The sequence below is a fragment of the Saccostrea cucullata genome, unplaced genomic scaffold (genome assembly GCF_032062105.1).
Source record: "Saccostrea cucullata isolate Sc308-1 unplaced genomic scaffold, CSIRO_AGI_Scuc_v1 ctg12249, whole genome shotgun sequence".
NCBI lineage: Eukaryota > Metazoa > Mollusca > Bivalvia > Ostreida > Ostreidae > Saccostrea > Saccostrea cuccullata.
Genome location: NW_026922142.1, coordinates 3394 through 19400, shown reverse-complemented (window position 1 = coordinate 19400; position 16007 = coordinate 3394). Strand labels below are relative to the sequence as shown.

Here is a 16007-nt window from a genome sequence, read left to right as displayed (position 1 = left end):
ATTAATCTCTCCTCGATCATCATGAAGGTGAATGATATAATATTATGTCTTTACTGGATATAAATGTAAAACTCCTTAGTCTGACCCCAGGGCCATGAAAAAAAAAAATGAGAGAATTCCTAACCTTCAAAAATAATGATACCATACGTATTTCAATCACTTATTATTCAACAGTGATGAATATTTAGGTCTATATTTTGCTAGCATTTGTTTTCACAATGGAATCTATTTAAAAGACCACGTGATATTTTCTAGTGTGTTTACCTTGTATTGTTCTATATAATGCTGACTCATTCTTTGTGTTATTGTCTTTGATTTATCCGTGCGTAAACAGGTAAAGGACATTTTATTTAATACATTACATGTTTTGGGAAAAAACTGTAAAACAATATGCATTCTAATTGTATTTCTTCAAACACGGTATATATTTTTAGAAATACTTCGCACCTTTACATAACAACAGTCATCACATATATATTTCTGATGTCATAACGGAACAACACGTGTTGAATTTATTTTAAGGCATGACATGTCATGTGCTAGAACATTCTAAACCAATAATACCGCGAATTGAGATCACATGGTCATACCGTATAAATACCGAATGCCCGGATGCCAGACAGAACGTAACGAAGGAAGATTTAGTGAGAAGACGCCTTGTTATTTTATTGCGCACATTTTAACTAGGCTAACAACAAAGGTAAGGAAAAATTTAAGTCTGGTAAATTTCTTATAAAGTGTTTGGTATCATTAAAAAAAATTTTCTTGTCCATTTAGATTGTAAAGAATATTGTGAAAGTAAACAGTTTCCTGATTTTCATTCATAGTCGCCATCTTGAAAACAAAGGAGTTTACAAACAAAATTGTTACTTTTATAAGTATCGTGAACACAGTTTTATCATTTTAAGAGAAATTTTAAATAAATTTATTTGAAATCTTTAAATTTTATTGATTTTTGAATGACTACGTGGACCTTGTTGTTAATTTATATGGATAGAAAAGGGGCTTCATGGCTTGGGTCTATGTGAAAAACGTAGAAAATAGAATTTTCTTTAAAAAAAAAATTATGAACGCTAAAATAAGTAAAACTTAGTTGATCTTTTGTTATCTATAGCGTTTAAATAGTGATTTATTACATTTTTAGAACGATGCAGATCTTTGTGAAAACCCTGACTGGAAAAACCATAACACTTGAGGTCGAGCCATCTGACACTATTGAAAATGTCAAGGCCAAAATTCAGGACAAAGAGGGAATTCCCCCAGACCAGCAGAGATTGATCTTCGCTGGGAAGCAGTTAGAGGATGGTCGCACACTGTCCGACTACAATATCCAGAAGGAATCCACACTTCACTTGGTTCTGCGTTTGAGAGGAGGAATGCAGATCTTCGTCAAGACCCTCACCGGGAAAACCATTACTCTAGAGGTGGAACCATCCGACACCATTGAAAATGTCAAAGCTAAAATCCAGGATAAGGAGGGAATTCCCCCAGACCAACAGAGATTGATCTTTGCCGGAAAGCAGCTGGAAGATGGCCGTACACTATCTGACTACAATATTCAGAAGGAATCCACACTTCACTTGGTTCTGCGTTTAAGAGGAGGAATGCAAATTTTCGTCAAGACTCTAACTGGGAAAACCATTACATTGGAAGTAGAACCCTCTGACACTATTGAAAATGTGAAAGCCAAAATTCAGGACAAAGAGGGAATTCCCCCAGACCAACAGAGATTGATCTTTGCAGGAAAACAGCTGGAAGATGGCCGCACATTGTCAGACTACAATATCCAGAAAGAATCAACTCTCCATCTAGTACTTCGTCTTAGAGGAGGAATGCAAATCTTTGTGAAAACCTTGACTGGAAAAACCATCACTCTTGAGGTGGAACCCTCTGACACTATTGAAAATGTGAAGGCCAAAATTCAGGACAAAGAAGGAATTCCCCCAGACCAGCAGAGATTGATCTTTGCCGGAAAACAGCTGGAAGATGGCCGCACATTGTCCGACTACAATATCCAGAAAGAATCAACTCTCCATCTAGTACTTCGTCTTAGAGGAGGAATGCAAATCTTCGTCAAGACCCTCACAGGGAAAACCATTACTCTTGAGGTGGAACCATCTGACACTATTGAAAATGTGAAGGCCAAAATTCAGGACAAAGAAGGAATTCCCCCAGACCAACAGAGATTGATCTTTGCCGGAAAGCAGCTGGAAGATGGCCGTACACTATCTGACTACAACATCCAAAAAGAATCGACTCTTCATCTAGTACTTCGTCTTAGAGGAGGAATGCAGATCTTTGTCAAGACCCTCACAGGAAAAACCATTACATTAGAGGTGGAACCCTCTGACACTATCGAGAATGTCAAAGCTAAAATCCAAGACAAAGAAGGAATTCCCCCAGACCAACAGAGATTGATCTTTGCCGGTAAACAGTTGGAAGATGGCCGTACACTCTCCGACTACAATATTCAGAAGGAATCCACACTTCACTTGGTTCTGCGTTTAAGAGGAGGAATGCAAATCTTTGTCAAGACTCTAACTGGGAAAACCATTACATTGGAAGTAGAACCCTCTGACACTATTGAAAATGTGAAAGCCAAAATTCAGGACAAAGAGGGAATTCCCCCAGACCAGCAGAGATTGATCTTTGCCGGAAAACAGCTGGAAGATGGCCGCACATTGTCCGACTACAATATTCAGAAGGAATCCACACTTCACTTGGTCTTGCGTCTGAGAGGAGGAATGCAAATCTTTGTGAAAACCTTGACTGGAAAAACCATCACTCTTGAGGTGGAACCCTCTGACACTATTGAGAATGTCAAGGCCAAAATTCAGGACAAAGAGGGTATTCCCCCAGATCAACAGAGATTGATCTTTGCCGGTAAACAGCTGGAAGATGGCCGCACGCTGTCCGACTACAATATCCAGAAGGAATCCACACTTCACTTGGTTCTGCGTCTGAGAGGAGGATTTTAAACTTGGAGTATTTTAACTTGTAACATATTAAGTATTATTTATAAAAAGACTTGAGAAATGTTTTTATCAATGTTTAATGCCATCTGAAAATTATGCCTATTAAAAGTTTACAACATAAAACTGTGTTTGCATTTAGAGGTGCATGTAAAAAAAAAAAATGTTTAAAATGAGATTATAGGGAAAAAAACATAAATTTGCTAAATTATATTAATATAATTTCAAATTAATGACTGATAAATGAGAGGTATTCAGAAGAGGAACAAGGAAATATTCAAAAAATTGTGGTCCCCCTTCTTTTGGTGTCTTTTCGGTGAGATGTCATTTTTAGCTCAACTGAGCTGAAGGCTCAAGTGAGCTTTTCTGATCACATTTTGTCTGGCATCCTTCTGTCTGTCTAGCTGTCTGTCTGTTAACTTTTCACATCTTCGACTTCTAAAGAACCCCTAGGCGAATTTCAATCAAACTTGCCACAAAACATCCTTGGGTGAAGGGGATTCCAGTTCGTTCAAATGAAGGGCCAGGCATTCATTCAAGGAGAGATGATGGGAATTTGGAAAAAATTTGGTGGAATGAGGCCATTCCAAGCTTGCTCTATCAGACTATGTTTAGCATCCGCGTGCGCCTTGGTTTTTGACATCCCATATAAGAAAAAAACACACAACATCAGGATTCCTGAAATTGATTAATTTAGTCGAAATTTTTGAATTTTGTCCATTTCTCCAAATAATTCTGTACAGTAAGTTATATTGGGTTATTTTAAGCATGTAATCCCTTGTTTTTGCTTAAGAACAAATATTTCTTCTATTATTAAAAGCAGTTTAGTTAGATCAAATCATTTGAAGGGCGTCATTTTTATGACTTTTAAGCCTGTGTTTATGTTTTGGTTTGTGTGTGTGTGTTTTTTGCGAATAGGTAGGTAGGTTTTTGAAAGATGGGTGGACGCTAAACAGAAAAAAAAACTTCGAATGGCCTGATTTAACCACTGTACTAGGAAAGATGAAACTTATGGGGAAACATCCTCAGGTAGTGTAGATTCAAATTTGTTCAAATCAAGACCCCTGGGGGTAGGGCGGGGCCAAAAAGGCCGACCAAAGTTTTACATAGAAACATACAGGAAAATTCTTTAAAAATCATCTTCTTAAGAATAGAAAAGCTATAATTGATCATATTTATATGGAAGCATCCTCAGATAGTGTTGATTCAAGTTTGTTCAAATCATGACCCTCAGGGTTAGGGCGGGACCACAATAGCCGACAACAAATTTACATAGAAATATGTAGGAAAATTCTGTAAAGATCTTCATCTCAATAATAGCTATAGCAAAGAATTAATTGATCATATTTATATGGAAGCATTCTCAAGTAGTATAGATTCAAGTTTGTTCAAATCATGACCCCCCGTAGGTAGGGCGGGGTCAAAATGGCCGAAGTTTTACAAACTGATAGAAATATATAGGACATTCTTTAAAAGTCTAGCTTCTTCTTAAGAATAGCAAAGCCATAATTCATCATATTTATATGGAAGCATCCTCAGGTCCTGTAGATTCAAGTTTGTTCAAATCATGACCCCCGGGGGTAGGGCGGGGTCAAAATGGCCAATCAAAGTTTTACATAGAAATATATAGGAAATCCTTTTAAAAATCTTCTCAAGAATTGCAAAGCCATAATTGCTCATATTTATAATATGGAAGCATCCTCAGGTTGTGTAGATTCAACTTTGTTCAAATCATGACTCCGGGGGTAGGGTGGGGCCACAATGGCGGATCAAAGTTTTACAAAGACATATACATGTAGGAAAATTCTTTAAAAATCATCTTCTCAAGAATAGCAAAGCCATGATGGTCATGGGACTACTTTTGGATATAAACTTTTCAATAATAAACCAATTTCTACTTTTCCCAGCCAAAATGCTCAGGTGAGCGATGTGGCCCATGGGCCTCTTGTTAGAACATATTGTGTCAAATATGAAGCTCTATCATACATTATTTAAAAATTATTACCGAAGTGGATTTTTATGCGCCCGGATTGATAAATCCGGAGCGTATATTGTTTTTGTCCTGTCTGTCTGTTTGTCTGTTTGTCTGCAAACTTTAACCTTCGCCATAACTTTTGAATCATGAAAGATAGAGACTTCATATTTGGTATGCACACTCCACTAATTAAGCTCTTTAAAATGACACCAAGTCATTGACCTTGTGACCTTGACTGGGACCTATATGCTAAAAATAGCTTTTTATCTTCAAACTTTAACCTTCGCCATAACTTTTGAACCATGAAAGATAGAGACTTCGTATTTGGTATGCATCCTCCACTAATTAAGTTCTTTGATACGACACCAGGGCCAATGACCTTGTGACCTTGACTGTAACCTGTATGCTTAAAATAATTAATCACTGAAGCCCCTGTATGACAACATAGCCAAGATTATTTTTTCCTAAATGCAAATTAAATACATTGGTACTAAAAGTAGCGTCTTCTCACAAGAAATTCGATTGTGAAATATGAAAGCCCTAGCACCATCTGTTCAAAAGTTATGACCAAGGATAAGTTTTTGAAGGGTACATATGTAGTTATGTACGTCAAACTCCAAGGTCGAAGATGTTGGTTTCTTAAGAAAGGTCTTGTCACAAGTATTACATATGTGAAGTATGAAAGCCCTAACCCTAACGTTTGTTTATTAAAAGAAGGTCAAACCTCAAGGTTTTGTGACAGGTGCTAAGGCTTTCAAACTTCATATATGTAATACTTGTGAGAAGAACTTTTATCGGATACCAAGAACTTTGACCCTTTGACATAGAACGGTTAAGGCTAGGGCATTCATACTTCACATATGTAATACTTATTACAAGACCTTTCTTAAGAAACCAGCAACTTTGACCTTGGAGTTTGACATACCTTTCAAACATTTATCCTTGGCCATAACTTTTGAACAGGTGGTGCTAGGGCTTTCATATTTCACAATCATATTTCTCGTGAGAAAACCCTACTTTGGGTACAAATATATATATAATTTGCATTTAAGAAAAGATTAATCTTGGCTATATGTTGCTATACGGGGTCATCAGTGTTTCACAAACACATTTTATTCCTAAAACTTTTGATTTAGAGGAGATAATGCTTTCATATTTGACATGTGCATTTACCAGCGGGACAAGGTATTTCCGAGCATGCTATGATTTCTGATCCTTTCATCTTGACCTTCACGATTTACCTTATTTTTTAAACAAGACGTCTTTGTGTACATCTGTGAAATATGAAAGATAGAGCCCTCCCCATTCAATAGTCATGGGTTAGGTTAAAGTTGACAACAGACAGACAGAGTGACAAACAGACAGGACCCCTCGGAATTTTCGATCGCAGGCATGATCTGGGGGCATAAAATCTGCGTTTTTACCGTCTCGACATTTTTCAGCTAGCCATATTGTATTTTCGATGTATTACTTACACCTGGCCTGAACAGGGTGTAGATGTTGTACACCTTAAGTGTACACTCGATTATGGAAAACTGTACACCAGGTGTAAATTTAGTGTAGACATATGAAGAGCGCACAAACATTTTTTCCATAGGCGCTCCCCATGTAATTCTGTAAATGACGTATGATAAGTATATATAGGTCTACCCCTCTATGCTGTAAAATCATAGTGTGAAGGTGTAGACCTATATACATGTACATGTATACTTATCGTATGTCATTTACAGAATTACATGGGGAGCGCCTATGATTTTTTCGACGTATTACCCTTAAAAAGTAAAATGGAAAAAGTAGCCGCAATATGGCACGGAAAGCGTTTTTATTAAATATAATGGGGACTATTTGGAAGGGGGGTAAACCAGGGTAATATTTACTTTCAGATATACAGTAATTTTGCATAAATTAAGCTTCTTTCGAGGGTCAAAATTGAGTAACATCAGTTACAAAATACATGTGTAGCGTTAAACAGCATGTTCAGTGTTTGATGGTTTTTGATGGTTTTACTTTCCCAACATTAGCTCAGTGTTATAAACATTTATCTTTCTTTTTAAACAATTTATATCCCAGACCTTAATCTATAACAACATATAAACTAACATCACTAGAAAAAAGGCAGCTGCCAGTGTGTTAATCATAACTATAATTATACATTACGTATATCTAAAAAAAAGTGCATCCATTGTTCATATAAAGTAATATTTTGTTTTATGAAAAGTTTATTACAAAGCTGGTTCCATTCTTGTGCATTTCATGTTTCCCTATCATCGACCAGCATTGCTTCACTCAGAGTTCCTTGGATGGTTCTCACCTCGCACATAACCTCGGGGTTTGAATGGAGCGCATTCGGCAAATTGAGCTTTGCGGAATTAGCCGAGGATTGCCGATTGCCATTAGACGTCATTATGAAATACGTCACAATCACGGTGGCGTCTTTGAATTGTGACGTCACAATAACTTATACCCTCACAACGGAGGCAAAACATAAGTATTGAAGTCATTAGCAGTGAAACCATTATGGTAATCTAGAAAATTTGGTTATTTCATTGGCACTTGATTTAAATTATGTCTACTATTAACAATTACATGTTAATTATTAGATTGCTTTTTTTTCCTGATTCACAGGAACCTAAGTACAAGAAAAGTAAGGAATATTTTGGAAGTTTGGGAGATTCAGAAAGTGATTGGATAGGCAATACTTGGTCAGAATTCAAAAACGGTACAGAATACCTAGAATGGTTGGAGCGAGAACTTCCATATATAGAGGTATAGGAAAATGCATATTTCATTGTGCCTACTTCAGTATATAAAATGAACCTCAAATGTAACATTTTAAAATGACTGAATGATTTTGATGCATTTAATTTTTGAAATCGTGATTATATATAAGATACCGTTTTTAAAGGAATTTGAAGCCAGTGATGCAGTTCAGTACTACTTTTTTCGGAGCTGGAGCAAACATAGATCATACTTTCCCGAAATGGAACCTTTAAGTATTATTTAGAGAACTCGACGGGTTCTGTATCGTAGATACAAATTTGGGGGTGGATACGAGTGTGCAGCACGAGTCTCCACCCCCAAATTTGTATCTACGATACAGAACCTGTCGAGTTCTCTAAATGATTTGTGACACGATCAATCAAAAATAGCTCCGCCCTCTGCTAATTAGCAATACAGAACGGGACTGTGGTGGGCGGAGCTACTTTCCGTTCTGCATTAGCCTTGTTTACAGTATTGCATTTGCCAACTATTCTGTATCTAAAATACAGCACGGTCTAAAAATAAATCTGATTCAATTTAGCAAAGCTAGCACGTACACACAATAAATACATGTACTGATGTTTTCCTATTATTAATTTTTAAGAAATACTCGGTTTTTTCCTGAGAATGCAGAATGTCAAAATTTCTAAATCACTTTTTAAAAACTTATTCCACACAGAATCTACACGTAATTTCGATCGAAAGTAAAAAGAAAAATCGCAATAACGGAAAACATCCTCTGTACCTAATTTTGAACAATCCACACGAAACGGAAAATTCGCTACCACGGAAAAAATCCTTCTCGCTGACGACAGCCACACGTCTCTTTCACTTCGTTTTTAATGTCGCAATTCAATTTGAAAATAAAATTCCGTGACATCAAAGTCCATCGAAGAATTTTCTGTAAATCCTGTTTATGTAAATCTAGTTAAACCGGGATTTTAAGATCCCTGAAATAAATTATGATAAATCTCCATCTACAATCATAACAATAGATCCCAACAATTACGGTTAAATCCTCCAATTTATCCATTAAGACTGACTATCACTCGATTACGTCTACCCCGTTAAATTGTCAAAACAAATCTGACCGAATGTTACGTTTTCCGTGGAAATATATATATACTGCGGATGCGTACTCCCCGTCGGGGCCTCATCTACAGAACTCTGGCGGAAGTTTGGACGCTGCAAAGTTATAAAGTGGGCGGAGCTATTTTTGATTGATCATGTCACAAATCATTTAGAGAACTCGACAGGTTCTGTATCGTAGATACAAATTTGGGGGCGGAGACTCGTGCTTTCGCACTCGTCTGCCCCCAAATTTGTATCTACGATACAGAACCTGTCGAGTTCTCTAAATAATACTTTTTTTTTTCATTTTTTCTCATTTTACAATTTATTAGATGCCTATTTCTTAATACAAGCCAGAGATCCAGTGAATAAATCTACACTAACTCCATAGAGAAATATATAAGATTTTTATGAATAAATAAAAACAAATCTCTCGTTAATTTTAAAGGAAAAAGAAATTGAAGAGAAAGATAATGTAAGTTTGACAGATGACTATGCTGATGAAGCAGTAATGGAAACTGGAAAAAGTGTGGCAAAATGGAACAAAGCCGGAATTCAAGGACGGGAGGCAACTATTGGAATGGCTCGAAAGAAAATTGCCATATCTGGAGGTACTTAAATGTACAAAAAAAACCCACATATATAAGGTGACATTATGATTAATCATGGCCACATTTTTACTTGTATTTTATTTTCAGCCATTTGCTCCCGAAGACGCTGTGCATTACTATTTCAACAGACAGTGGAGTCGGCAAAAATCGGAACTTAAACTCGAAGTATTAGTTGCAAGTGTATAAACATATCTGTTTTTTTTTTTTTAGCTTCTCTTGAATATTAGAATAAATGTTGAGATTTACTTCAAGAAGTTTAATGTTCGTGTAATTACAAAATTTTGTCGTTTTTATTCAAGGAAGAAGACAGTGAGAACGAGAATGAAACTACTGACCACTGCAATCATGGAGATGACAAAAGCTTGGAAGTGAGTCCGCATACATGTATATACTAGTATTTTAATTTCGTTTAAGGATACACCAAAGGTTTCCAAAGGGCAAGATTTAATTTGCTTGTAATTCTTTCATTAACAAAGATAACATATTAAAAATATATATCATTTGAAAGCTTATTAAATTCACTAATTAATGATGTTAATTTAATTTTTCATTTTTATCTTATTAAAAATATATTTATATTTTAATGTAAATATTAGTGCATTTATATTTTATTAATCAACTTTTTTGTATTCCACCTTTCAAAGTCAAAATTTTGCCTCAATGTTGATTAAAGATTGAACTTTAAAACCGTATCTCAGATTTTTGATAAATCGTTTTATTCAAAAGTTACATCCATTTGTCTTTCAATGTTACCAATTTATTAGCCTAATTCTACATTTCCCCCAATAATTCGAGAACTGAGCAAGATATAAAAAATCTGAGATACGGTTTTGTGAACACACATTTGAGACGCATTAATATTCTGGCCAGTTTTCAGAGAAATTGGTAAATAAATAAGGGAGCTGAATCCTTTCAAATAATACCACCAACTGTCTGATCTTACTTTACAGTAGAGGGCAAAAACCCATTACACAACAAAGTATGCCAAAGCTGGAAATATATGACACCTTGGAGATTCAGCTTTGGATATCTGTCACTTATCCATATTTCCTATGCATATTCACAAGAATGGGAGGTTCTATTCTTTATTTAGGTGCTTTAAATAAAGTAAAATAGGTTCAATTCTGAATCAGAAAGATTTCCCGGCAAAATGGCAAGAGCTAAGCTCCACCTCCTATTTCATAGTCATTAGTGACCTGTTAGATCTCCTTCCCTAAATCTAGAGTCCCTGTAGTTTAATTACTGTGTGGCTAGTGAAGAATTCCCCAAGTGGTCACAGTGATTTATTGCTCCTTTCAGAAGAAGGCAGTTACAGACCAAATCAGAAGCTTCAATAACGGCACATTCACATGTGTTAGTGTTTATGTTTGATTATTGTTAAATAATTAGAACGCCATTAAATAATCAGCAAGAATTTTTCATGCCTTATAAAGCAGTGATTAGCATCGCTTTATTAGCCAAAAATCTCAAAATTGACAAAAATCTTGAAAAAAGCCTTTGGTGTATCCTTAACTATTCTTTATGAATTAAAAATGTTTAAAAAATAAATATTCAGTTCATTGTTAGCAGTGTTAAGTATTTCTGTTTTTTTGAATAAAAAATCTTTTCTATATCATTTTTAGAACAAAGATGACAGAAATCCTTATATTAAAATGATGGCTGGCCCTTTGGTTCTGGAAGGATTTAATTTTAAGGTAAATAATGAACTGATTGTCTTAAACTTGAAAGTGTGTCTTACCAGCAAGTTAAAGGTAATTGTAAAAGAACTGATTTTTTCCCTAGAAATCTGAGCCAAATGAAGATGACACGCCAAAGAATGCAGCCAAGGAGAAAGATACACTTATGATACAGTTTACGAATGAAGGCAATTCTCTGATTGGTGAAAAAATGGTAATATACTAGTTTTACATTTATATTCAAAGTAGATATATATTTTTGTGGTCTCTCGTGCCCAGTAAAGCATATACGCTCCTTATCTTCCTTAGCCAAGGGTGACTTTCCGCTCCTGTCCTCTTTTCACACCATTGGCTATTAAAGATGATCCGCTCCTTAGTCATAAGATTAAAATTGAAATCTTTTCATGCAGGGATTTTCATTTCAAGTTTTATCAATCAATCCTTTTCAAAATTATGGCATAAGAAGAATTTTTGTAATATTTTTTTCCCATTAATAAGTTTTTTTGTATTTATTTTTTAGTTGAATGGTGTCACGATAGCAAAATTCCAATCTAGGCTCCACCCACTTCTACAGAAGAAAGTAAGTTGTATTCAATTTCAAATGACATGTTAAAATAAACGGCCTGTCGTTACGGAAAGAAACATCATTTTGTTAAGACTGAAATATTTATTGTAACCTATTGTTAAGAATATCACAACGTGCTTTTATTATTTCAGAATAAGGATAAAAGGGATCATTTCACAGACGAGAAGAAAGCGAAGAAAGAGACTAAGAAGACGATGTTTTCCTTTTTTCGTCGTGTGTTTGGTTGATGCCTGAGACATCTGTAAAACAAACTATAGACAGAGAATTGTTAAATTATTTATAACTTTTTTGAATTTTTTGTAATACATATCACCTGATTGAACATAAAAATATTTCTATATTGCATTTAATTGTTATAATTGATCATTTTTTTATGGTTAAAACAAGATGTGCTTGTGAAACACCGATGCCCCCGAATGGCAACATACCAAAGGTTAAATTATTTTAAACATTTAAATCAAATATGTTGGTACCAAGAGTAAGACCTTCTCACAAGAAATACAAATGCATGTGAAGTATGAAAAAATCTAACACCACCTGTTCAAAATCTATGGCCCAGGTTGACGTTTTTAAAGGTAGGTCAAATTCTGGGGTCAAAGGGTCAAGGTTGTTGGTATCTCTAGAAAGGCTTTGTCACAAAGATTACATATGGGAAGAAAGAAAGCACTAGGCCTAACTGTTCGAAAGTGATTGCCAAGGTTAAAGTTTTTTAATAAGTAGGTCAACTCAAAATTCAAGGACAAAGGGCCAATGTTGTTGGCATTATATGAAAGGTCTTGTCACAAGGATTATATTTATGAAGAATAAAAGCCCTAACCCTTACAGTTCAAAAGTTATGGCCAAGTTTTAAGTTTATTAAAAGAAGGCCAATCTTCAAAGTAAAGGTCAAAAGGTCAAAGTTGTTGGTATTCAATCGAATGTCTTGTCACAAAGAATAAATTTTTAAAGAATAAAAGTCTTAGCACCAACCGTTCAAAAGCTATTGCCAAAGTTAAAGTTTTTTAAAGTTGGTCAAACAACCAGGTCAAGGTCAAAATCATTGGTATCCAATGAAAGGTTTTGTCACAAAAAATACATATGTGAAGTATGAAGGACCTAGCACCAACCGTTTAAAAGGTATGACCAAAATAGAAGTTTGGGAATTTTGATGTATAAATGTGTCAAACTTCAAGGTCAAAAGATCAAATTTGGTCTGAGAGGTCTTGTCACAAGGTATACATATGTGAAAAATGAAAGCCATAGTCTCACCAAGTCAAAAGTTATGGACAAGATTAAAGTTTTTGCAGACAAACAGACAGACACACGGACGGACAGGATAAAAACTTTATACCCCTGAAACATCGTTTATTGGGACATAAAAAAAAAAAAGAAAAGAAAAAGAAAGTTAGAAGCTCATTGGTTTTATTCTTTGACGTTCTCGTGGAAATATTTTAAGGTCTGATAACACCTTTCTCAATATTGTATAATAAAATTAATATTTTTGGTGTATAGCAAGAAATACAAATAAAATATCCCAACCTTAAGTCGAAAAGAGGAAAACAACAACTAAATAAAAACCACGATTTTTCACGAAATATTATTACGTAAAATTATTATTACATGAATTTTTTTATCACATAAAAAAATAACATGAATTTTATTCCGTGTGCACATAACTTAACAACACAGGTAATTCTACCTATCTACAAGAAAAGTGACGTCACTTATCAAGTATTGATTGTTGTGGAGTGTCCAGGATTTTGGCAGACAGATTGCCTCAGTAAAGATCGATTAGGATCCTTTAATATTGTGCTTCCTACAAAGAATGATTAAATAAAGGTAATTCAATTATGTCTTGGAATAAATAATGTTCAGTACATAAGTATATTAAGTTATAATTTCTCCTTTAAAGTGTTTATTGGCCAACATTTTTATCGAGGCTTCTCATTTGCTAAAAATATACTCGTATGCCAATGCACCTATGTACATAAAAATAATTATGCAGAATGATAACGTGAAAGTGAAACCTCACAACATTTAAAAAAATCATACTTGTGTCTTCCCATAAATTTTTATCAAAATAGAAAATTTAGTAGTAATTATTATTAAAATAAATTACAGACAGATGATACAAACAATTTTTTTGTTGGAGGAGACTTAATATCATGTCACAGGTTTAGAAAGGTTGATAATTCATTGATTTTTTTTCCTTAGACTTGGAGAATGGAACACCTTCCATATTTCCCCCCAAAAGTACACTACTAGAGTAATCATGGTAAAATTGATTGATATCCACCCAATTACCTATTTTTCTTCAAGAATGTTTCTAAATGATCACAATGGGAGCTAATATTGCATTTACTCAATAACCTGTTGTATTCTCTTGCAAAACAGAAATGACACTTGGAAAATATTAGTTAATGTACTGGTTAATGTGAAGGTATTCCATTCTCAAAGTCAAAGTCCTTGGTTTAAACCCCCTTACCCTATGTTTCTATACCAATGATACAGAAATGGAATACATTTAATATATGAAACAATTCATATTGATTTAACGTCATGTCCCCAAACACTCAAATCCACAATGGACTATCAAACTTTACATAAAAAACATAAGCTGATAAGAGAAATCTTAAAAATCTAATGTAAAGGCATATTGGTCATATTGTAATGAAGCATCTTCAGAATGCATGTGTAGCTTCTAGAAAGCTTAAGCTTTTCCAAATCATGAACACCCGGGGTAGGTTTGGGCCCTTATTGGCAATATCAGTGTTACATCTATAGGAAAATCTTCCGAAAAACAGCCTAGTCATTGTTAATGAAATTCATGTGGAAGAATCCTCAAGTACGCATTGTAGATTCAAGTTTGCTCAAATCATGACCACTGGGGGTAGGTATGAACCACAATGAGCAATCAAAGATTTACAAAGGAAAACGTGTGAAACATCTTTTTCCCTGTAAAATTGCTCAGATGAGCATTGTGCCCCCTCCAAACGGGCTTCTTGTATGCTACGTCATACTTTATCCTTAAAAAATTTTAATTAACAAAGTTATTATTAAAGCAGCCCACCCCTTAAACCATGACGAATTCAAAGAAATTGTTATAACGAATTAAATAAGTTGGACAACTCGTTTATATATTTCTTCAAAGGTCCTAAATCGGCTTAAAAAATGTAGAACTTAAGCAAAATTAATTTTCATTTAGATTCCGGTGTAAATACAATCTTTTATTTTATCATTGCCTTAGATGAATAAAAAGATAAACGTATTACTGTTTTCAGAATAATGAAGATCTTCGTCAGAATCATAACTGAAAGGACAATCACTCTGGACGTCGACCCCTCAGATAGCATTGAAGATGTTAAGGCCGAGATTGAGAGAAAGGAAAATATCCCTCTTTACATGCAGATATTACTGTTTTTGGGAAGACCATTGGAGAATGATCGTTCACTTTCCTACTATAATGTACGGGAGGAATCCATTCTTCACTTGGCCCTGCGTTTGAGAAAGGATTTTTAGATCTTCGTTGAGTTCTTTACGGGGGAAACCATCGCTCTTGTGGTTGATCCATTGGATACGATTAAAAATGTCAAGGTAAAAATTCAAAATAAAGAGGGAATTCCTGTATATCAGCAGAAGATGATTTTCGCCGAGAGACAGCTGGAAGATGAACTTACATTGGCTGATTACAATATTCAAAATGAATCAAGACTTCAAATGATCCGACGTTCATGCAGAAAAATGCAGATTTTTGTTAAAACCCCCACGGGAGGATCTTTTGCTCTTGATGTTGAGACATCTGACACCATTGGAAAGGTAAAAGATATGATTCAGGAGAAGGAAGGTATTCCTCGAGATTTGCAGAGACTGGTGTACGTAACGTATTTAAGGGATGAGCTCACCCTTAATGACTATGCAATTCCAAAGAACTGCATGGTTTTCCTCAAATATAAAAGCGTGATTCCTTCCTGTCGGTAGTTTAATCCAAATACCAACAGATTTTGAAATGTATCGAATACTTTTTTTTCAATTTTATAGCATTAACAGGAGAATGTACTGATTGTACAGTTCAGAGATAAATGCTCCAGATTTAAGCTAGACATTAATTCCAAAGCTAAACGAATCTGGATTTCAATTATTTTTTATGCCCGCGTAATCACATAGTCGGGGTATATAGTTTGTGCTTTGTCTGTCCGTCTGTCTGTGTGTCTGTTTCTTTGTCCCCAATAACTTTAATCTTGCTCATAGCTTTTAAGTGGGTTGGGCTATGATTTTCATATTTCAAAGGTGTAATGAATTGACAAGACCTTAGTTTCTTTTGGAACCACCAATTTGATTTCTTGACCTGGACTTTAGAGTTTGGCCCCATTTTACAAA

The 16007-nt window shown here is 34.9% G+C and overlaps 2 protein-coding genes and 1 pseudogene across 2 annotated transcripts; all 3 read left to right on the top strand.

Moving 5' to 3' along the window:
* Window positions 1-628: 628 nt before the first annotated feature.
* Window positions 629-3098, top strand: LOC134261263 (polyubiquitin-C). Its single transcript, XM_062743712.1, has 2 exons — window positions 629-700; window positions 1145-3098. Exon 2 carries the CDS (start codon window positions 1149-1151, stop codon window positions 2976-2978), a length of 1830 nt encoding a protein of 609 aa, XP_062599696.1. The 5' UTR covers window positions 629-700; window positions 1145-1148; the 3' UTR covers window positions 2979-3098.
* A 6121-nt stretch (window positions 3099-9219) lies between these two features.
* On the top strand, window positions 9220-11961 carry LOC134261266 (uncharacterized). The gene is made up of 7 exons (XM_062743713.1): window positions 9220-9389; window positions 9477-9567; window positions 9693-9757; window positions 11012-11083; window positions 11172-11279; window positions 11586-11645; window positions 11783-11961. The coding sequence occupies exons 4-7, from the start codon at window positions 11042-11044 to the stop codon at window positions 11876-11878; spliced, it is 306 nt and encodes a 101-aa protein (XP_062599697.1). The 5' UTR covers window positions 9220-9389; window positions 9477-9567; window positions 9693-9757; window positions 11012-11041; the 3' UTR covers window positions 11879-11961.
* Window positions 11962-14915: 2954 nt separating this feature from the next.
* On the top strand, window positions 14916-15613 carry LOC134261265 (polyubiquitin-like; annotated as a pseudogene).
* Window positions 15614-16007: the final 394 nt, after the last annotated feature.

Coding starts and splice junctions, on each gene's coding strand:
- LOC134261263 (XM_062743712.1), top strand. CDS start 1,149: ATGCAGATCTTTGTGAAAACCCTGACTGGAAAAACCATAACACTTGAG.
- LOC134261266 (XM_062743713.1), top strand. CDS start 11,042: ATGATGGCTGGCCCTTTGGTTCTGGAAGGATTTAATTTTAAG. Junction 11,084..11,171: donor TGGAAGGATTTAATTTTAAG/GTAAATAATGAA, acceptor TTTTTTCCCTAG/AAATCTGAGCCAAATGAAGA. Junction 11,646..11,782: donor ACCCACTTCTACAGAAGAAA/GTAAGTTGTATT, acceptor TTATTATTTCAG/AATAAGGATAAAAGGGATCA.